General features: G+C 40.5%; 12 protein-coding genes across 12 annotated transcripts; 7 read left to right on the top strand and 5 right to left on the bottom strand.

Annotated features, from left to right (window-relative positions):
* Positions 1-1,031: 1,031 nt before the first annotated feature.
* Positions 1,032-2,506, top strand: SAMD00019534_019380 (hypothetical protein; the record flags this gene model as incomplete). The annotated part of the gene is made up of 4 exons (XM_012902529.1): positions 1,032-1,262; positions 1,340-2,066; positions 2,119-2,402; positions 2,486-2,506. The coding sequence occupies 4 exons, from the start codon at positions 1,032-1,034 to the stop codon at positions 2,504-2,506; spliced, it is 1,263 nt and encodes a 420-aa protein (XP_012757983.1).
* A 369-nt stretch (positions 2,507-2,875) lies between these two features.
* On the top strand, positions 2,876-3,485 carry SAMD00019534_019390 (hypothetical protein; the record flags this gene model as incomplete). The annotated part of the gene is made up of 3 exons (XM_012902530.1): positions 2,876-3,131; positions 3,225-3,311; positions 3,424-3,485. The coding sequence occupies 3 exons, from the start codon at positions 2,876-2,878 to the stop codon at positions 3,483-3,485; spliced, it is 405 nt and encodes a 134-aa protein (XP_012757984.1).
* A 930-nt stretch (positions 3,486-4,415) lies between these two features.
* SAMD00019534_019400 (hypothetical protein) lies at positions 4,416-5,317 on the top strand (the record flags this gene model as incomplete). The annotated part of the gene is made up of 4 exons (XM_012902531.1): positions 4,416-4,458; positions 4,553-4,748; positions 4,825-5,051; positions 5,139-5,317. 4 exons carry the CDS (start codon positions 4,416-4,418, stop codon positions 5,315-5,317), a joined length of 645 nt encoding a protein of 214 aa, XP_012757985.1.
* A 165-nt stretch (positions 5,318-5,482) lies between these two features.
* On the bottom strand, positions 5,483-6,016 carry SAMD00019534_019410 (hypothetical protein; the record flags this gene model as incomplete). The annotated part of the gene is made up of 2 exons (XM_012902532.1): positions 5,483-5,584; positions 5,663-6,016. The coding sequence occupies 2 exons, from the start codon at positions 6,014-6,016 to the stop codon at positions 5,483-5,485; spliced, it is 456 nt and encodes a 151-aa protein (XP_012757986.1).
* A 592-nt stretch (positions 6,017-6,608) lies between these two features.
* Positions 6,609-7,823, top strand: SAMD00019534_019420 (hypothetical protein; the record flags this gene model as incomplete). The annotated part of the gene is made up of 5 exons (XM_012902533.1): positions 6,609-6,687; positions 6,838-6,873; positions 6,958-7,138; positions 7,217-7,430; positions 7,503-7,823. Coding segments are annotated over 5 exons (831 nt in total), but the record flags the coding sequence as incomplete, so codon positions are not given.
* Positions 7,824-8,305: 482 nt separating this feature from the next.
* SAMD00019534_019430 (hypothetical protein) lies at positions 8,306-9,323 on the bottom strand (the record flags this gene model as incomplete). Its single annotated transcript, XM_012902534.1, has 2 exons — positions 8,306-9,156; positions 9,224-9,323. 2 exons carry the CDS (start codon positions 9,321-9,323, stop codon positions 8,306-8,308), a joined length of 951 nt encoding a protein of 316 aa, XP_012757988.1.
* A 959-nt stretch (positions 9,324-10,282) lies between these two features.
* SAMD00019534_019440 (hypothetical protein) lies at positions 10,283-13,102 on the top strand (the record flags this gene model as incomplete). Its single annotated transcript, XM_012902535.1, has 8 exons — positions 10,283-11,369; positions 11,438-11,668; positions 11,786-11,840; positions 11,928-12,008; positions 12,086-12,253; positions 12,308-12,545; positions 12,615-12,800; positions 12,875-13,102. The coding sequence occupies 8 exons, from the start codon at positions 10,283-10,285 to the stop codon at positions 13,100-13,102; spliced, it is 2,274 nt and encodes a 757-aa protein (XP_012757989.1).
* A 201-nt stretch (positions 13,103-13,303) lies between these two features.
* On the bottom strand, positions 13,304-14,911 carry SAMD00019534_019450 (hypothetical protein; the record flags this gene model as incomplete). The annotated part of the gene is made up of 6 exons (XM_012902536.1): positions 13,304-13,445; positions 13,532-13,600; positions 13,845-14,232; positions 14,308-14,530; positions 14,655-14,663; positions 14,861-14,911. 6 exons carry the CDS (start codon positions 14,909-14,911, stop codon positions 13,304-13,306), a joined length of 882 nt encoding a protein of 293 aa, XP_012757990.1.
* A 245-nt stretch (positions 14,912-15,156) lies between these two features.
* SAMD00019534_019460 (hypothetical protein) lies at positions 15,157-17,404 on the bottom strand (the record flags this gene model as incomplete). Its single annotated transcript, XM_012902537.1, has 3 exons — positions 15,157-15,897; positions 15,970-17,146; positions 17,268-17,404. 3 exons carry the CDS (start codon positions 17,402-17,404, stop codon positions 15,157-15,159), a joined length of 2,055 nt encoding a protein of 684 aa, XP_012757991.1.
* Positions 17,405-18,309: 905 nt separating this feature from the next.
* On the top strand, positions 18,310-19,662 carry SAMD00019534_019470 (hypothetical protein; the record flags this gene model as incomplete). Its single annotated transcript, XM_012902538.1, has 3 exons — positions 18,310-18,511; positions 18,577-18,877; positions 18,939-19,662. Coding segments are annotated over 3 exons (1,227 nt in total), but the record flags the coding sequence as incomplete, so codon positions are not given.
* Positions 19,663-20,095: 433 nt separating this feature from the next.
* On the top strand, positions 20,096-20,462 carry SAMD00019534_019480 (hypothetical protein; the record flags this gene model as incomplete). Its single annotated transcript, XM_012902539.1, has 2 exons — positions 20,096-20,162; positions 20,236-20,462. The coding sequence occupies 2 exons, from the start codon at positions 20,096-20,098 to the stop codon at positions 20,460-20,462; spliced, it is 294 nt and encodes a 97-aa protein (XP_012757993.1).
* A 182-nt stretch (positions 20,463-20,644) lies between these two features.
* On the bottom strand, positions 20,645-21,709 carry SAMD00019534_019490 (hypothetical protein; the record flags this gene model as incomplete). The annotated part of the gene is made up of 2 exons (XM_012902540.1): positions 20,645-20,857; positions 20,939-21,709. The coding sequence occupies 2 exons, from the start codon at positions 21,707-21,709 to the stop codon at positions 20,645-20,647; spliced, it is 984 nt and encodes a 327-aa protein (XP_012757994.1).
* Between the last annotated feature and the right edge of the window lie 816 nt (positions 21,710-22,525).

The following is a 22,525-nucleotide window of genomic DNA, read 5'->3' on the forward strand; positions in this document are numbered from 1 at the left end:
ACAAAAAAAGAGATATTCTCCTTAAAGAATTACAATCCCTGGAAAGTTATCTTTCTCATTATAAACAGATGTTTTCCTCTTCAAAGAATCAATTTTATTATCTCCTTGGAGAATAGAAAGAATGATCGTTCCAAAATATAAACTGGTCAAGTTTATTTAAATAAATATTTGGATATATTGTCAATTAAATAATATAATCAAAACTAGGTGATTTATAACTCAATGATAAGTAACTGAGATAATTCAATCAATAATTTAATCAATTTCTCATATCATTCAATCAAGGACCACCAGACTGGAAATATACTGGCGAAACCCAATAAATTGGTATTTGTTCTCTCTATTCAAAAATTCAAACTCAAAGTTGGTTAATCGATCCATCATTAGTTTGCTATTGACTCAATTGACTCCTCTAAAATATTCATATTTTAATTCAAATATTAATTTAATGTTATTCTATTTATCAAAAAATAATAATAATAAAAATAATAATAATAATAATAATAATAATATGGAAAGAATTATTGATCCTAGCATGGTGATGGTTGGATATAATACTAGTATAATATTCAATGATATTGTATTTGATGGTGATCAATACCCCATAGCTTACATTAATGGTGTACATATATTCGTTAGAGATTATCCTTCATTCGGTTTTGAGCACTACGAAAAGAAAATAAGGTATATAAATTATGGAGATTGGGTCAAGATATTAGGATATATTAAATCCGATATTGTCAAAGTCAAGAGGGAATATTGGACAATCAGATCAGTCCTATTCTGTCCTGAGGGTGACAAGAAACCTTATACTCTACAAGTGAGTTTTGGTATCAATGGGAGATTAGTGGATAACAAAGTGTATAATCTTAATAGGCCAAGAGATGAAATACACATCCATGTTTAGATTATATTAAATAAAGAATGATCTTAGTTCCCTGGAATCGTTCCACCCCTCTTCTCTTCACCACTCCACTCTCCTGAGACTTAAGTCCCGCAACTTCTTTGAAGAATATCATTCTGTTTTCGTCATGTCCGACTCATCAACTACTATTACTACAACAACAACTACAACAACGAATGATGCAGCTGCTAATGGAGGTGACATTGGTGATGGCGGTGTATCAATGACAGAGTCTACTGATAAACAGTGCAAGGTTCGAATCGAGAACATCCCTTTGACCATCGATGACGCTACTCAGCTACAACAACTGTTGTCAACGTATCATCCAATAGATGTACGACGACTCAATGGTCCAATGGTATGTTGTTACTCATATCACTCAATTAATCATTCGATCATTCACATACTCATTCAATCAATCAATCAATCAAACAGACTGGCAATGTAATGGTTACACTCAATGATGAACATAATGCAACTCAATTGGTCAATGAACTCAACAATCAATCAAAGTTTGGCAATGTACTCAAGGTTAAACTCATTGATCAATCAACAACAACATCTCTATCACCATTAACAGATGGTTCTTCCAAACGACGACGATCTGCGACCAAACAGAAGCAGAAGCTACCACCCATTGACGAGCAGATCATCGCCAACATATGCAAGACATTGCAATCTACTCCCAAGTTCTATGTCAATGTGTTACATCTCATGAACAGAATGAACTTGCCTCCTCCCTATACCGTAGACAACAAGTCTACGTTGGTCCCTGCCCCAACTCCTGCTGCCACTGGTTCTACTCAGAAGCAACATCATCCTCAAGATAAACAACAACCAAACAAGAGGACAGTACATCAGATGCAAGAACATGATGAAGAAGATGAGCAAGATCAAGACGATGATGTATCAAAGAAACCAAAGACTTCGTCAACAGATGACACTGATGGACTACTTCACATTGATGTGCCACCACCCGCAATCACACCGACCAATCAAGGACCCTCATCGTCGACCAAGTTACCAATCCAGATCAAGCTGAACACATCAGTTCAGACTCCCACCGCACAATCATTGCCATCTGGTGGCCAAGACAAGTACTATTCACGAGATGATGTCATAAGTCTCACAAACCTGATGACACACAAGGCCACTGAAGAGGGTATGTTAACGTCGGCAACAGTCCTGATTGATCAATCACTAATACCATATAGAGTTGGAGACGATCAATAAGAAGAAGAAGTTGGAACTTGGTACAATATCAAAGAAGTTGTACATCAAGAACTTGGCCAAACAGGTGGACAAGGTGGACTTGGAGTTCATCTTTGGTCGATACTTTGAGACACGTCAACAAATGAATGAACAGATGACAATAGTACATTACAAAGAGGGCCGTATGAAGAATCAAGCCTTTATCACCTTTCCCAATTCCCAATTGGCATCCGATGCACTGACCGATGTCCAAGGATTTCGTCTCAAAGATAGACCAATGTTAATTGTAAGTTACATAAATGTTTGTTCATTCATTAATGTCATCATGACTTCTAACAACATTCACAACAACATATTACAACAATGAAGAGCTATGGAAAGACTATGTAATAGAATGGATGGACATTAAGATGTTCCATCTCTCTTGGAGAGAGAACAATGGCGCGGGAAAACCCTACATTCGAAACTTGTCGAAGTGTGTGTGAGATCGATGAGACAGTCGTCAAGGTTGTTGCCGACACATCTTCAGTCACTCACACACTCACCTATCAAGCTAGATATAGTTATATATTCAACTTGTTGTGAATGTAGAGTTATATCATTCAATCAATCAATCAATCAATCAATCCAAGCACATATATATACACACTTCGATCGAACAACTACAAGCCGAGAAAGCAAGTAGTTGTGTTTTAAAAATATATAAAGACATTATATATAGTATAGTATAGTATAGTTTAGTGGAGTATATATATTATAATGAGTCGGACACCAAATAATGTAGCAGGTCCATCTGGGAATGAGACATCCGGTACTGCTTTGAACTCATCTACTGGCGGCGGAGGTGGTGGTACTGCAACATTATCATCTTCATCGTCAACAGTTACTACAACGACAACACTATCACCATCAACTGTATCACTGCGGCTTACCCTCAAATCAAAGAAGAAGAAGAGAGTACAATGGACAGATGGAACAGTTGACAATGAGAACCTGGCAAAGAAGAAGTCAAAGAGTATGTTACCCAACACATTCATTCATTCTTGTTCATTCGTTCATTCATTGACATATCCCCGATCATTCAATCAATCAATCAATCAATGAACAGAGTGTTGTATATTCCACAAGAAGAAAGCATTCGATGAGAGTAGTGATGAGAGTGGCAGTGACAATGAACATGACGATGAAGACCATGGTATGTCAATCAAATCTCTAATCTAATTAGACCATCTGTCGGTAGTCAAGTCAGTTACTGGCGTTACTAACATTACTACCATTATCATTAACTATTGCTACAACATTTATAGACGACTGTGCTTGTGAACATCATGATACACAACAAGGTGCAGCTGCACCTCTACTTAATTGAGCCATGAAGCCATTCAATGAAAAGAACGTTAACCAGGCTTCGTCAAGTGTGTGACTTTTAAAAGAATGTGGACCTTCGCTCCTCCTCTCAATTTGTTGACCACACACATCTTGCTTGCTTCCATCCTTCCTCCACTCACTCAATCACTCAATCAAACAATCAATCATTCGGGTCATTGTGTCGACTCTTAATTGTAAATAAAGAAGAAGTAACAAGTAATAATATATTATTATTTTTAATGTAAGTCTCAAATGCACATAAATCAATCAACCAATCAATCACACACATACACAACGATCGATCAAAGTTGTCAATTTCGAAATTGACCAGGGGTGTTGATTAAACTAAGATAGATAGAGATCAATGACAAACAATCAGTGACATGGCAGTTCCATTCCATTCTTCCATCTACTCTTCCGATATTGCGATCACCCATCACACACACATACAATCTCTTTTGAATAATTAGTTAAGTAGACATGTTGGACATGCGGGTACAAATATAAATTGATTGATAGGTGTCTGTCGTGTGTCGTGTCTCTATCCCTCCCTGGTTATCGATGATGGGTGAGTGTGTGAGAGTGGGGAGAATCACACTCAATGATTATCACACACAGCACTTTCATGTCACTCGTCTCCCATTCATCACCCCCCAACTTGTCACCTTCCACATGTGTTTTTTTGAATTAGACAACATCAAAACGCTGCAGCAGTCAACAACACCTGGTTTATTAACACACACTCTACCCAATTTGTCATTTACTTCAATCATTAGATACATAGATACAGATAATAATTATATTTATATATATAAAAAAACAAACAATCAAACATATTAGATATTCAATCAAACAACAACAGTGTTACAGTAATAACAGAGTACATACATAGGAATCGATTGTTCTAAACAGATAACATACAAGCATAACGATGTCAAAGCAAGCACAAGAGGAATACGATTACTTATATAAGAGTATGTTGGATGATGATCATGATGGATGATGGATGATGATGATCAAGAGGAGGATCTAACAACTCAATCAATCAAACCTCGTCGGATTTTGTAGTTGTACTTATTGGAGACAGTGGAGTTGGTAAGAGTAACTTGTTGTCGAGATTCACTCGCAATGAATTCAATATCGAGACCAAGTCGACCATTGGTGTAGAGTTTGCCACCAGATCAATAGTTGCCGAGGGCAAGACCATCAAAGCACAGATTTGGGACACTGCTGGTCAAGAGAGATACAGAGCTATCACATCTGCGTATGTTAATGAGATCATTTACTTGCTTGCTTACTTGCACTCACTAACTAATTCAAACACATATATATATATATAGTTACTACCGTGGTGCAGTTGGTGCCCTGTTGGTGTATGACATTGCCAAGCAAGCAACATACAAGAGTGTTGAGAGATGGCTCACGGAGCTCAGAGAGAACGCAGACCGCAATATCGAGATTATGTTGGTTGGAAACAAGAGCGACTTGAGACACTTGCGTGAGGTGTCCACTGATGAGGCCAAAGAGTTTGCAGAGAAGCACAAGCTGTTATTTATTGAAACATCTGGTATGTATTCAATCAATCATGTATAATGTGACATGAGTCCAGCTTGTCTAACCAACCAATCAATCAATCAATCGATCATCATGATAGCTCTCGATGCCAGCAATGTAGATTCTGCCTTCCAAACGATATTGACACAGATTTGCCATCTTATGAGCCGTCCACCCACTGTTGACCCGACTCGCGATGAAGTTGTTCCAGGAGGTGGAGTGGTAGTTGACTTCAATAACAAAGAGACAAAGACTCAGGGTTCAGGATGCGCTTGCTAACATATTCACTATTATAAATACCAAATACAAATAAACTATTTCCCCTTCTACATCAACTCTCTCTTTCAATCCATCTATCTCTCATGTTGTTGTTTGAATTGATTAGGAGGTACCAATGAAGGATTGATTATCTGTTTATTGAATGATTGATTATGTTCAATCTTATTAATCAATGACATGGGAGCCAGACAGTGGGTTGGATCTGTCCTTGACAGTGACATCATTGAAGTTGGCTCTGTTGATGGCAGTCAACTCGGCATGGAATGGCTATTCAATTGATCGGTGAAAGTATGATTAGTATATGTTGTTGAAGTTGGATCGAATGAATGAATTGAGTTGACATACCTGGAACAAAACCTTGGCATCACCGACGTGACTCTTCTTCTTGCCCTTCTCGATGATTCCAACCTTGGGACCAGTCCAGGCAATGAATATATCCTTTGTGTTGGCCTTGTTGCCAATGACACCCTCCTTGAAGCCTGCATCGCCCTCGGTGTACTCCTCTCTGACAAAGACGTAGGCACACTCATCATCACGCAAGTGCTGGATGAGGGCAGAGGCACCGCCATTACCAGCCTGTCTAAACTCGAGGGTGGCTGGACCGCTGTAACCAACGATGATCCAGTCCGAAGCGTTCTCTGGACGTCTGTAGTGGGCCAAAGCCTCGTTCAACTTTTGTGGGTTTGATACAGATACCATTTTATTTGTTGTTTGTTGTTTGTATGTATGTATATGTTGTATAATGTTTTGATTGATTGATTGACAGGTTGAATGAAATGAATGATTGATGGTGTGTGCGTGGATTGAGCTCAATCCTTGGGGGAACAAACAAACACGACCCTCTGTTCATCTAAAGTTTGTTGTGTTGTTGTTGAACAAACACATAATTTTGATTTAATTTGTTCAAATGGGTATAAAATTCAAATAAATTGGTTAGTTAACATCGAACCCATCATCATCTTTTATGTGTGTATATACTAATTCTGTGTTTGATTGATTCAATGTATCTTAAGATTTATAATAGTCATTGATATGTGGAGTTGGTACCTATATAAAAGAACAGATGATAATACTTTTGAGATGCATCAGTTTCAAGACTATTGTTTAGTTTGTTGGACAAACATGATTGAAGTTCAAAATTTGAGTTTATTTGTTTTTTTACACATAGTTTGAGTGTGTGTTGGTGATTCGCAAGTGATTCAAAGGGAATGATGCTGATGATGCTCAAACTAACAAGCGATCAGGGTTAACTGTACATACTACTTAGATATAAACTATATAGACACAGACAATGCTCGCAAACTTTGCCAGACGATCATTCAGCTCTGTGCTGTCTCGTAATAGCACTGCTTCATTCTCTGCTTTGAACTGTAATCTATCGATCAATATTAATCATTCATTCAATCAATCATTCAATGTCCGATGAATGAACATACATGATGACATGACATAAACATGCTTGGTAATGATGTTCATTACTTACTTACACATTATACACCTCCTCCGACAACAACTTATAGTCTCCACTCAAGCTGCTGCAGTCGATACTAAGAATGGTAATATAACAAACATTACACTAGCGATCAGATAGATGATGGACTTTATCACTGATACAAGATACACAAACATACATATATTAGTGATCTCATTCAAGATCTATCGTTACAGCGAGGAGTCTGAGAAGAAGCCATACATCCAGACATACAGCTTGAACCTCAAGGAGTGTGGACCTATGATTCTCGATGCTCTCATCCACATCAAGAACACTCAGGACCCAACCTTGACCTTCCGTCGTTCATGTCGTGAGGGTATCTGTGGAAGGTAAGGGTCATCATAATCATCATCATCGGACAACAGACAGAACAACATCTCAACTCACACAATCAATGTATGATATAGTTGCGCCATGAACATCTCTGGATCAAACACATTGGCTTGCATCAAGAAGACAACAGACGCTATCGATGGTGGTTCAATTGCCATCTACCCACTTCCACATATGCACGTCGTCAGAGACCTCGTCCCAGACCTCACTCACTTCTATCAACAACACAAGTCCGTCAAGCCATGGTTGGAGCCAGCTGCTAACGCTCAGCGTCACAACGGCAAGGAGGTATGTTTGAGTTGACTAGGGAACACCATTTGACCAATCAAAGACTTACCATCCCGCCACCAACTCAAATAGATACTCCAATCAAAGGAGAACAGACACAAGCTCGATGGTTTGTATGAGTGTATTTTGTGTGCATGCTGCTCGACCTCGTGTCCATCTTACTGGTGGAGTGAGGGTGGAGACGGAGGCTACCTCGGCCCAGCCGTCCTTTTGCAGGCCTTCCGTTGGATCTCTGATTCTCGTGACTCGATCCAGCGCGAGAGACTGGCCAACATCTCGTCTGACAACCTCAAGCTTTACAAATGTCACACTATTCTCAACTGCACTAGAGTCTGTCCAAAGGGACTCAACCCAGCTCTTGCCATTGCCAAGATGAAGCTCATGTTGGCTCACTAACTGGTCGGTCGCGATGATGTACCAACCAGGCATGGCACATGGTTATGTTATTGGCCTTGGCACAGCATACACAGTATTACAACAACAACAGCACAGCATTACAAACATGTTTATGGGACAATGGATGAGTGGACGGGACGTGTGGATGGTTGGAACGATCAGGAACACACACATATCAATAAACTTAAACTATATATACAAACGACGACCAACAGGCTAATGTTATTGTGTACAAAACCAGGGAAGCGAACAAGATGGACTTGTTCAGTCTATCCCTCTCACTCCTATCTTTATATATTATTATTAAACATGGTTGGTTTGGTTCGTTGAGTTGACAACAACTAGCCCAAACACTGGCATCGTCGTTGTTGTTGTTGACTGCGGTTGTCTTGTCAAAGTCGTCAATCGGAATTACCGCATCCACCATCATCATTGTCCCAACGAACGCCAATCAAACACTCGTTATAAACTCATCCATCCTATCTAGTGAATGAGTTCTGAGTATCGTAGTATATCGAACTTGAACCAAAGTTCGAATCTGTCATTGGCGACGAGGACGACTCTGATAGGATACTGGAATCAATGTTGTTGTGCTGCTGTTGTTGCTGCTGTTGCTGTTGTTGTCTTTGCTGAGGAGAATATACATTGTTATGCTGCTGCTGTTGTTGCATATGTTGAGCATTAAAGTGCTGCTCTTTTGGTGGCCTATTGTCCAGACCCAACACGATAGAGTCTACGATGGAGTCCGTGATGCCTAGTTCGGTGGAGGGTGGTTGGGCCATGTAAACAGACTCGGTAAAGTTCATGTAGCGAGGATAGAACTTGTCCTGTGCATTAGCACTGTGCTGTAATGACTGCTTGCCACTTCCAGTGCTTCCTGTGCTAAGAGTGCTGCTGCTATTGTTGTTGTTGTTGTTTGTATTTTGTTTGGTCTGGGTCTGCCATGGTTGTGGCGTTTGTTGTTGTTGATGGTTGTGGATCGAGTGATTTAGAGTCTCTGTGACATTGTTGAGATTTGGATGACGATGCTCGGCTTCGAATGTAACTTGATCATCTTGTACATCACTGTTGTTGTTGTTGCTGTCATCAAAGGTCTCTGAGAAGGGTTGGTACGAGTTGGCATCGTAGTTCTCAATATTACTGTATTTGTTGCTGATCGTGTATGTATTATCAATCGATTGTCTATGAGGTATTTGTTGATCTTCGTAGTAACTGTCCCTGATATCATGGCTCGTGTAACTATCTCTGTTGCTCATGGTTCCACTACTATATTGATCCATGAGTATAGGAGGTGGTGGATCATAAGTGTTTATCAGATTAGGGTTGAGCACTAGATGTCGATGTTGATGTTAGTACTACTTGTCAATCAGTTCAGTTCAGTCTCGAGTTGGACTTACCATTTGGACTGTGATACTCTTCATAGTCTTCATCATAGATGAAGGGATCATAGGGAGTATGTTGTTTCTTATCACAACAGCTACTAAATAGGTTACCCATTGTTTGAGTACGACTGCTTAGATTGTATAGTTATTATAAAATATTATTATTATTATTATTAAACAATATATGTATATAAATATAAATATAAATATAATATGTTGTGTGAATGAAGGTAAAAGAAAGATGAGGATGAGGATAGAGGTGTTGATTCAATTATCTGTCTGTCTGTCTATCAATCGGATTAACAACGAAAACACCTAGATGTACAAGTAATGTTATGTTGCGATATATGTTATGTATATATTATGTGTATGTATGTATTTGTATCTATCTGATTATATGAGAACGAGTATGTGAATGAATGAAAGAATGAATGAACGTGAGTGGTGATAGTGTGTATGTGTGTGTGTGGGTACAGTTAAATGGGAAGTAAGGGTTGTTGTGAGATTGGGTATTCTAGTGGGTCCTTACACACACAAACCAGGTAGTTGTTTGTCTTCCTGTTACTACCTTTCACTTTAATTAATTTCTCAATAAATTCATCAAGAATCACAACAGCGCGGGAATGGTTTTGTTTTGGGTTGTTGCAAAGAATAATCATAATAAGCTGGCCTTACGTGTTTTTCTGAGTTGTCATTATTCATTCATGTTGTTGAAAAGTGATTGATTGATTGATTGATTGATTGAATGATTGGACCCAACAGTACTGCAACTTCCTCTTCAACGAGAACGGCACCGTCAACACCGAGCGCGTCTATCACTACTGGCGCACCTACGCCATGGCCGAAGCCAGTACCAATGCAGTCGATCCTCAATGACTACGCCTCATAGGTATCAAGTCAACATTATTCGTTACCCTCTCGATTGTTGATGTACACCTTATTTTGGTGATACCAGGTGAGTCATCAACCGGGGATAGAGGGTGGGAGATCGAGTGAGTGAGCCAGCACTTTGAGAAGTTCACTTGTTGTTGAACATGCACAACTTGTACATTCATATAAAGATATATACATGTGATGGCTTCAAAGACATCATCTCGATCCAAGCTGTCATCGGACAAGAACAAGAGCAGCATCAACGACAACAACAGTAACATATCTTCCACCAACAACAATAGCAACAACAATAACAATAATAACAACAATAGTAACAACAATGATAGTGTAGTAAGAACTAAAGACAATGAATTCTTGAATAAACTTATAAAGAGTGGAGATGCGATAAAGTATATGTATGAGTTGGTGAATGAGAATGAACCGATAAGAGTGTCTACATCATCGTCATCACTGTCATTGCAAGATGAGCCGACCGATCTGCTCAATCACCCGCAAAAGTTGGAGGTCTACTTCACATCACTGGTCGACGTGCTGGTCGATCTCAAGAAGCACCTTAGCAACACGGTCAAGACTGAGCTCAAGCGAACGTCTGGCGTCGATATCATGTCGCTGAGGAATGATGTACTGGCATTGGACGAGCAAAAGAATGCCACGATCAAGGCAGTCAATCAGCCGGTGGAGGGCGTCATTGCCAAGGTCCAGTCGAACGTCAACTATGACCAACAACTCAAACAGCGATTGCAATCAATCGACGAGACACTGGGCGTGCTGGACTACTTTGAGCGCTATCACTCACTCTCCTCACATTACACGCTGGCGTACGATCAACACAACTATATGGAGGCCACCAGGCTGCTGCTCGAGATGGAGTCGACGCAGAAGCATCTGCCCGAGCACTTGATGAACAATCATCCATTCCCCAGGATCATCCCAACGCTGCACGATCAATTCAAAAAGAGGAAGAACAATCTCAAGACATTGCTACTTGATCACTTTACCAACGCGGTGATGATCAACCGCTCAGAGGTGGTGCTCAACACCAACTCGCACGAGTTGATACAGTCGCTAAAGAAGCTGGGTCTTCTCAACTCTGTCATCACATCAGTGTCTGCTCAGTTGTTCAACATCCTCGTGTCACCATTCCTCAAGGCAACCAAAGTGTCGCTCCAGTCCACCCATTCACTCCAATGTGGCACGACGACCAATGGCAACAAGATGCACTTCCTAATCGATCCTCTGTTGGACAACAAACAATCAGTATCAATTGGTATGTGATATTGTCATCATTGAAAGATGGAGTGATTGATTGACTAACAATATGGATCGATCGTTCAGAGAGTATATACCATGTCCTGCAGGACTTGTTCACATTCATTTATAAACATCTGTTTGGATCGGAGAAGGAACTAATGGAGAAGGTTGGTGATGAGATATGGTGCGACACTCAATCAATCATCGAACAAAGTAGTCTCAGATCACTTGTACCAAGTGATGCCACTCACTTACCATTGTTCCAGTCAATCCAAAAGCATACCAAAGAGTTTGAATCACACATGGCCGATATTGGTATGTTACCAATCAATCAATCACGTGATATGATGACTAACTACTTTACTCAGGTTTGATCAAGGAGACACAAGTACTTAGCGACTACATCAATGATATTGARGGTACACTTTGCAGAGAAGAAGAGGGATCATTTGTTGTATTGTGCCCGAGAGATAATTGTAAAGGACAAGTACGACTATATCAATTCGGATGATTCATTCATTGGTGAATCAGAGTTCAATCATGGAAATCTCCAACTATTCTATTTCCCCAACAGACTGATATTCAAGAGTGTCAACAGCTTATTCCTACTCTGTGACAAGGCATTGGCAGAGTCAAACAAGGCGTCCCCACTTTGGTTTGTTATCCATCCTGCTACAGCAACATGGGCACTCCAAGGCATGTCATACTAACTCACAATTCTGCGATACATAGCTCCAAGAAGATATTCCAAGGATGCAGAGATGTATTTGATCTGTTCAGGATCATGTATTTAAAGTATCACAAGGCCAAGCTTGTTGTACCTCTTATGGCCTGTCTATACTATAACAGTTGTTTATTCTTGGCGCGATGTTTACTCATTCCCTATGAGCTTCGATTAGGGTATGTATGACATCAATTCCCTGGACAATGACTAATCAATCAACTTGGAAACAGAGTACAACAACAGGACAACAAGACATTATTCACATTCGTAGACTACGCACCATTGTTCACTACACATTCCAAAGAGTTCTTTAAGAAGTATCTCGGCGACCAGATGGCCAGTATCCTGGCATACTACGATCAGTGCAATGAATTGGACAACACCAAAGAGGACTCTGTAATGAGCAACACAGAGTTGAACTTTAAACGAATGGTCAATGAAATAACAAAGCTTTCATCAACATGGAAGGTAGGTATTCGTGCAAGGTACAGCAGCAACTTTGATCAATCACTAATGTATCCAATCAATCATCACAAGTTGGTGTTTCCACGCGAGGACTACTTTGGCCTGATCGCACACTTTGTGGACCGAATCCTATCAACCTTCATTGAGCTAGTCTTGAAGCTGGAGAATATATCCTCTTTAGAGACATCCAGACTTAGCCAACTCTGTTCATTATTCCTCTCCTTTGAACAACTTTTCCTCTATCAAGGTGAATCAGAGGTATGTACTGCCATTCAATCATGGAACAATCCCAATCACAAACTAACAAACAAACTGTCTCCATGGGGATTAAGGATTTGGCCAAGGACCGTGTGAAGTTGGTACACAGTTGGAAGAAGTTCTGGCAACTCAACAAGGTGTTGGATGTGACACTGGCAGAGATAGTGGCCATGTACAACAAGAAACAGTTGAAGAGGTTGTCCAACAAGGAGTTGGAACTGTTGGTCAGGAGTATCTTTGCAGAGTTTGATCTGCGTACCACTTTCCTCAAGACACTGGCATCAAACAGAGTCAATCAGTAGAGTAACAACATAAAGAAAATAAAGTAAAGCAATGGAATAGCAAGTCAAGGTGTTGTTGTCTATCTAGATAGTTAGTGTGTTCATATGCAATGTTGGTTGTTATTGTTTGGATGAGCCTGGACAGAGGGGATGGGTTGTTATGTTATATAGGGTTGTCTGGGACGTCAGCTGTACAATGCGGATGCCCCTTGCAATCGCTTTCTAATCGCTTTCATCGCCAGAGGTCTCTGGTTCTGGCACCTCCTGCGTGGGTGGAGCCTCAATCTTTGATTGGTTGTTGTTTGTTTGCAGTGGTTTCGATACTCCGCGTCTCCAGAGTGTGATTTCCTGCTGTTTAAAGTACCTATTTGGTTGATTGATTGATTGATTGAATGGTTAGTCCCAAATGGTTGGAACATGATTGATTGATTGATTGATTCCGCTACATACTTCTTGTCGTCTTCGTCCACAAGAGCAAGGTTCAAGAAATATTTTACAGAGAACTTGTTGTGAATGGTTCTGTAGGTTGGAGTCAGGTCGAATACAGAGAGGAATAGTCTAACGGGGATTGATTCACCTGTTTGGAATGATTAAAGAGGTTGGTTAGATTGATCAATCCTGGATCGCCAGACACAATCAAAAGACTTACCTCTGACTGGTGCACCATCCATGATTTCGRAATTTAGTTAATGTCTCATTCTCGTTGAAGATGTTGGGACCTGATCCAGTCTGTTCACGCTTGATAAGAGCGATCTCCATGTACTTGATCTTGATCCTGACCAGCAGGAAGTAGATCTTGCCGATGATGACGTCCTTGAGATGGTACTTGGACTTGTTGTATTCGAACTCGATGTGGAGACAGTCCTCAATGCCGACCTCCATCTTGATATTGCTGTTGACCTCGGGTGGCTTGTTGAAGTTGATCACCCAGATGTCGTTCTCCTTGGTGAGGTTTGGAGCATAGTTTCTGGCGATGCTCAGACGGACCATATATCTAAGGCGTGCGTTGGTGCCGTTGTACGATTCATATTGCTTCTCGACGTTCATAAAGTCAAACGTGAATGTCTTGTTCTCTACGAGCTCTCCAGCTGGTGCCAACTCACGGACCAACGATGTGAACTCATAATGGTTACCTCTGTCATAGAACAGTTCTATAATATTGATGGAATAGGGGAGCATTGGCGTTAGTCAATGTTATTGTGATGTTGGTGAGTTGCATGACATACCAATCTGACCGACAAACTCAACCTTGATACCCTGATGTTGGAGCTTCTTTGACTTGTCCTTGAGGTTGATGTGTACCTTTCCCGACACTGGTTCATTTCCAACAAATACAAAGAGCTTCTCAGTCTTTGACTTCTCAGATGTCACCTGTATAGTCTTTCTGTTCTGGCAGTTATCCAACTCGAACTCAATAGAGCACGGGTTGGTGAATGATGAGAAGAAGTTCTAATATATAGTGCGTAACATAACATTGTGTAAGTCTTCTCTCTTTATGCATATTCAATCAATCTCAATCAATCAATCATACCATCTTTGAATGTGTTTGCTGCTATCTAACTGTGTTATATACCTGCTTGCACTATGTTATGTATATTATGAATGATAAATAAAAGTATCAAATATACTCTCAGGAACAGATAGTTATACTGGTACACGTTCAGAGAGAGAGAGAGAGAGATAGTAATAGGGATGTGAACAATGGAAAAATGTATTGATTATTCTTATTCTCAGAGACAGACACTAGCAGGCATCAATCAACTGCACTCTCACTCACACCACCACTCCACTCAACTCTAACAAAGTATCTCTCTTGCCAAGGTGGTTCATTCATTCATTCACACACACAAACTTTGTTTTTTTGATTTAATTTAAATACTTTTGGGGATATTTTGCGTGACCTTGTGTGGACCGTGATCATCCTGGGAGTCTTGCGTAGTTGAGTTGATTGAGTGCACCTCCATTATTGACAATGGCGGTATTGACCGACAGACACCTGGAATGATTGATCAATCAATCAATCAATCAATCATAAACTTTGGACCTAGAGGTCCACACCACACTCACTCTCACAATCACAATTCCTTCAATCCAAGCTCGGTCAACTCTTGTGTGGTCACGTTTGATGGTGAACTGGTCATTAGTTCACGACCACCTGATGTCTTGGGGAATGCGATAACGTCACGGATGGAGGGCGAGCCAACTAGGAGTGACATGAGTCGGTCGAATCCAAGTGCGATACCGCCGTGCGGCGGACAGCCCATGGACAGCGCGGACAGGAGATGATCGAAGCGATGCACGAGATGTGGCTCCAACTTGAGCACCTTTTCCAACACGCGCATCTGTGTCTCGTTGTTGTGGATTCGGATGGAGCCACCGCCCAGCTCGACACCATTCAGCACGATGTCATAGTGCAGACCGCGGATGTTTTCAAAGTCCGAGGGCTTCTCGCCCTTGAGCAGTGTGGACATGTCGTCGGGGTGTGGCGCCGTGAATGGATGATGAGTGGATTGCAGCGGGGAATTGTCGTCTAGGTAGTCGGATGGCGTGAACAGGGGGAAGTCCACGACCCAGAGGAAGTTGAACTGTTTTGGATCGATCGTCAACAGGCCGCGCTCCTTCATCATTGTCGCACTAAGTATGCGGACCTTGCCCAACAATGGCTCGACCACACATCTTGGACCAGCAGCCACCAACACCAAATCATTCTCCTCCAGCTCCAATCTCCTCGTCAGGGTCTCCCTCTCACTCTCACTGATTGACTTGCTAATCATTGACTTCCACTCCTTTGATCCAACTCTGATCGTAATCAGGCCCTATGTTAGATTGAGTGAGTGTGAGTGAAGTGTTGGAATCATTCCAATCAATCAATCAATCAATCTACTTACTGGTGAGTCTGGAACGATGACCTTTGCTTCATTTTGGATGTGATCGACATCTTTTGATGAGAAGCCAGTGAGGACCTTGGGTAACTTTATACATTTGATCACATGTTGAGCCTCCTCAAACGTGCTTCTTGGAGGCTGGTTCAGTATTTTGTTGAATATGCCAATGCCAGTATCCTTTGAGAACACATCAGTGATGTCAATCAATTCCAATCCATATCTAGTGTCTGGTTTATCCACTCCATACGTGGACAACACATGCTTGTATGTGAGGTGAGGGAATGGCGTCGGGATGTCGTAGCCAGCCTCCTTCCACATAGCCTTGAGCAGCCCCTCGATGATCTTATAGACCATCTCACAGTTGATGAACGACATCTCCATATCGATCTGAGTGAACTCGGGCTGACGGTCCGCGCGCAAGTCCTCATCCCGGTAGCATCGCGCTAATTGGAAGTAGCGATCAAGACCACCAACCATCAGCAGCTGTTTGTACTGCTGTGGCGACTGGGGCAGACTGTAGAACTGACCCTTCATGCGAGTGGGCACGAGGTACTCGCGGGCACCCTCAGGCGTGGGTCGGAACAGGGTGGGCGTCTCCACCTCGACAAACTGTTGCGAGACGAGGAATTGACGCGCGGCCATTGCCACCTTGGAGCGCAGACGGATGTTTGACTGGACGTTGGGACGACGCAGATCGACGTATCTGTACTTGAGACGCACCTCCTCGGTCACCTTCTCGGCGTCGTGCTCGATGGTGAATGGCAACTCCTTGCAGGCGTTGAGCAGACACACGCGGTCCACATTGATCTCGATGTCACCTGTGGCCATGTTCTTGTTCCTCATGTTGTCGGGTCGCGCGCTGACCACGCCCTCAATGCGTACGACGCTCTCGAGACGCAATGACTTGATCTCATCGATTGATTGAATCTGCATGTCTGGCACATTGGATGTGAACTGAAGTGTAGAGTCTGGGCCAATGGGGCAGAATGCCTGTGTGGTGCCATGTGCATCCCTGATGACGATGAACACAAACTCGCCATGTCTTCTCAGTGATGACACCCAACCATATAGTACAACTCTCTTGTCCACATCAATGATCGATAGTTGTCCACATGTATGTGATCGCTCTACTTTGATACCAATATCATGTTGTTGTTGTTGTTGTGATGTTGTTGATGTGCTATAATGTTGTTGGGGTTGATGTGTTGTTGATGTGAAGTTGTTTATACTTGATCGACTGCGCAATGAAGATGATGATGAAGATGAAGATGTATGATTGATTGCCAAAAGTGAAGTCTTACGAAGACATTGATGTTGTTGCTGTAGCAACCTGCCACTTGTTACCAAGTGAGTGTATACTGATCTCAACATCGTTGACCTGTTGTATACATATAATATGGTCAATCTTTTTAAGAAATAAGATAAAGTACTTAATCATTGCCCTTTCGGTTCATGCCCAGGGCACTCTTTCTTGATCTGAAAAAACGACAAGCATAGATTATGTCAAAGTGATCTCATGCTCAAGACATTCAATCATCATTCATTTAGAACATATATTAACTACAAAGAGATAATAATTAAATATTTACTCAAAGAATATATATTCTTAATAAATAATTAATAGTTAGATTCTATAACCTAATTTGGAAAACGATTGATGAAAAGAAGGACAAACTAACGACACCGTCATTCAAGAATTTGACTTACTCTTTAGCACAAGTTTGATATATGGACCTGAGGCCTGGGCTTGCCTAGACTCACCCCCCATCCGGACTCAATCCATTGCCAGATTACCCCAACCTATGTTCATTGTCCTCTCACCCCTAAGATGACCCAGACCCCAACAAAATCTAATTGACAACCAATATTGATTGATCGAGAAGAACATTGATTTCCATTTATAACCCTGTTTTCACACACTCGGGTGGGAGTCCTCAACAGAGTGATGTCAGTTGGACCTTCAAATGAACATTAGTTCTTTTAATTCAAGAATGTAAATTGTCCAGTAGACGCTTATACTCGGTATTTAAATCATTCTTGTTTATGTCCATCTCCTTGCAATTACAACCAGACACTCAATTGTACATTGGTCAACTATTGTCTTTTAGTTATTACAATCAATCAATCAAATATTATATTACCTATTTATTATTATTTAATTAGTAACATTACTTACCAAATATGTCGATGAGGCCATTATAGTGAAGAGACACTTATATATATTAATATTATACTTAAAATTAGTAAACAACAATTTACATTATTTATTTATTTATTTATTATTTTTAATACAAATAATTGATCAAATCATTCAAATAATTAAATATGAGTGATATTGGAAAAGAAGAACATTGTTATTGTGATCCTACATTTCATACAACAGGATGCAATATCTTTGGATGTCATGCCGCACAAGTGACATTCATTGTTATGTTCGCAGTCCCTCTGATAGTATGCATATACAGAGTACGAGGTTTAATATCAATTAGAGGGGATCACAGATGGAGTTTAGTTACACATATAATAATTATAGTTACATGTATAAGTAAGTCCTTCAATCAATCAATCAAATATTACTAATATTTGGATTCACTAACCATATTATTTTAGTTCGAATAGGAAGAGCAACTTGTGGAATTGTAGAAGTCAAGAGTTATTTGGCAATGCAAATATTGTTGGTAATACCAATAGTATTCCTTATATGTTGTTTCCTGAATACATTCTATGTTTGGATACATATTATATATCAAATCAACTTTGGTAAAAGAGTGGAAAGAGTATTTCCAATACTTGGCAAAGTTATGATTGGATTACAAGTATTACTCTTTGTTCTAATGATTATAGGTAGTTGCCTCTACATTAGAATGTATATCATCAACTCTATAATATGTGTCTATATTGCATGTGGAGCGTAAGTAGTAATCTAATCGTTCAACCTGAATGTTCTTACTAACTCTATAACTTGTTTAAAGGATTGGCTTTGCAATATTTGGAAGAATGATTTGGAACAAGTACAAGGTATTGGCCGACAAGTCTTGTGGAGTGTTCAATGAGGTTACACATTTAAAGGTGAAGAGAGTGATGAGGATGTCAATAGCAGCTATTATAATCAGTTTGTTATCAATTGGTGCCACACTTTGGTTATTGCTTGATCCTAGACCAATGTGGTCTGCCAACACTGTTATTGGATTCAATATGCTGATAAGAAGTCTGGAGATTGGATGGATTATCACTATGCTACTCATTCTATCACCATCTCTACAAACACATGGCAATTCATCAACATCGAGACCTGAACGCAAAGTCAGTATGAATGGTTCAGCCAACTTTGATGATGAAGATGAAGAAGTAGTAGATGAAAGTCCAAAAGACAAAGATGTAAAAGGAAATGAGGATGAAGAGTCCGCCACTACAACAACTACAACTTCTACAACTATATCATCAACTATATCGACAACAACTACATTATCCTCTTCGATAGAATCACAAGATAACTATACTAGGGGAGCAAGAACATCCTCAACCACCTCTTTGTCATTGACCGGATCGACTGGTCTGACAGAGACAACTATGGCTGCACCAACTGAGGGAACATCCACTATTGACCCAATACCAGGAACAGACACAGATACAACACAGGATACTGAAAAGGATAGTGACAACCCATCATCGTCCAGATTCATTGGTGAACCTGATAAATGATTAGATTGGGAATAATACATACATAGAACTTTGGGACTATAACAACAAATTGAATTGAGAGTGTGTAAGGTAGAGGTAGTAAGTGAGTCATTCATTAATTCATTCTTTGAGGATAGTACCATCATCTGTATACCTTATATGGTAAACAAAACAACTTCTATAGACCTAACAATTGTCCCATCTGGACTGAAATTGAATCTGGTAGTGTGGTGTGTATGTTCACCTACTACTTGGGATAACGCCGACAACCTGGGTGTGACAATCTGGACCCTTTTGGGGAGAGATTGAATGAAGGACACAGGACTTGTCAACAACCCTAACATTAATAAATAGAAATATAGTAGTAGTCAAAAAGAATATCATTGATAAACAAAGAATAAGATAAATATATATATATATAAACCTTTTAATTAAATAATAAGAAAGAATGAACTCTCAAAACGCTGGATTGAACAAGGCAAAGGAGGCTGTAACTGCTGTCAGGGGAGCAACTGGTAAGTATAGTTATAACACGTTGAATATGGATAATTTATTTATATAAATGATTGTTTGTTAAAATGTAATCAGACAAAGTAGGAGGATTCCTTGGAATTCCAGAGATGACTTCGGAGCATGCTACCTATGAGAATGCCAACCAACACCAGAGGTACGACTTGAAGAAGGGTGACCTGTCTGGCCAACAAGCAAACCAGCAGGAGTGCGGCCAGCAGGAGTGTGGCCAACAGCAACAGTGTGGCCAGCAGCAGCAGTGTGCACCAGAGCAGCGTGGCCAGCAGCTCCCATTCCAGAGATAAGTTAGTCAGAGTGATTGGCTAAAGGAATGAATTGGTTAGCTACTGGTAATGCCAATAAAACACTGTATATACACAACACAAACAATATGATATGGTGTCTTGATTAATTGATTGATTGAATCAAGTCGTGTAACCAACCAATAATTTAATAACATGTATATTCTTATATATTTACATTACAATCAATGCTGATATTGTTGTTGTTGGTAGGCTTGTTGCTGTTGGAACTGTCCTTGGTGTTGTTGATAAGATTGTTGTTGATATTGTTGATGACCTTGACCTTGTTGTCCCTGTCCTTGTCCTTGGAATTGATTCTGTTGTTGATTGTTGTTGGTAGTATGTGGATGTGGAGGCAGATTGAAACCAGGAGGTGGCTCGGTCCTCTTATTGGTACACTAAATTGTATGAATGAGTGAGTGAGGATATAGATGTCAATACAATGATGATGATTATGATGATCCAGTCGATGTAAATACCTTGTTGGCATAATGACCAGTTTGGAAGCACTTGTAGCATGTAACGGTGTCTAGACTTGGAGGCGGATTGGGGTTGTTTGGACATGCGTTTGACTTGTGACCAGACACTCCACATGCATGACATATTGGCACCTTGTTATATGGCTTGTTCATCTGGTTATTGTTCCTCTTATCAACAAACGCTCCAGCCGCTCCACTGTTGGCGCCACCAGCGCCTGGCGGTAGACTGTCCGTGCTGGTATTCATGGGTGTCGAGCCGTTGGACGTCGGGGTCGGTGTCGCTGAGCCCTTGATCTGGTGGAGTATGTGCTGGTTTTGTGTCTGTGATTGAAGTTGTGACTGCTGCTGCTTCTCAATGTCCTGCTGGCGGTATTCTGATTCCTCCTTGGGCAGTTCGAACTTGGGATGTCCATACTTGCACTTTGGACCCTCTGGACAGAAGCCAAGATAGTAGTTCTCACATAGTAGTTTCTTCATGTGCTTGTGGCGGCACTTGGGGCCGTGCTTGCAGAATCCTCTCGCGTACCAAGGACACTCGACGACCTTCTCCTCTGGGTTCAAGTGAAGGTACATGCATTCTTGATTACTGCACTCACCAAACTTGGAGAAGAAGTAACACTCGGGCATCTTTGCGAGATCATACTCGTGAAGGAACTCGCATAGTTCGCCTTTCTTGCACAGTCCTCGCAACCAATGCTTGCAGACCACTGCATGTTCTGTCTTTGAATGTTTATAAGGGCAATCGTGACCCTTTGTGCAGTTGCCCTTCATAAAGAAACGGCATATATCTGAGGAGTCTGTTGGTGTCCAGTCAAGATTGATTGTTGTAAGAGTGTATTAATATACTTTATTGCTAATATTACATCACCATCATCATCATCATCGTCAAGTGGATGGCAGTAGCACCAATAACAACAACAACAATATTAACAATGACGACCGACAACAAGCTGCTTCACATCTCAATGTCCACAAGAAGAAGACTGTTTATTGAGTGAGTAGAGTTGGTTGTTGTGTGCGTGTATATCATTGTGTATCATCTATCGATCGATCGAATTGACTAACTATCATCACCTGTTACTGATGCTACTGCGTGCCATCCATTCATTCATTCATTCAATCATTCATATGATGTGACTAGTACTTTGAGGTGAAACAATATTAAATACCTTTATTATTATCATCGTCGGGTATCTGTTCATTCTTATCAACTACATATGGTTCGAAATCAAATGTCAACTTTAATGATACCAAGTCTACTTCAACGTCTATCATTGTTCCTGCTGCTGTGCTGTATGTATAATATATATATATCTGTTTGAGTGTATGTGTATGTTTAGTAAAGTAATATTTGATTGTGTTGCGTTTGAAAGTTGGTCAATGATCCTCAACACATTATCAAAATTTCAATATTTATGGGACTATCACAACAAACAAAGTATGTATTTATGTTATCAATTATCTCTTATCTATCTTTGAAGAATGTTTAACAAAGAATGAAGATGACTAAAGTCATTGTATTATTAAAGACCAACAATGAACTAGGTCATAATCTGTAAAAATGAAGAATAGTTAAAGAATAAATAT

This window comes from Acytostelium subglobosum (assembly GCF_000787575.1).
Source record: "Acytostelium subglobosum LB1 DNA, scaffold: scaffold3, whole genome shotgun sequence".
Lineage (NCBI taxonomy): Eukaryota > Evosea > Eumycetozoa > Acytosteliales > Acytosteliaceae > Acytostelium > Acytostelium subglobosum.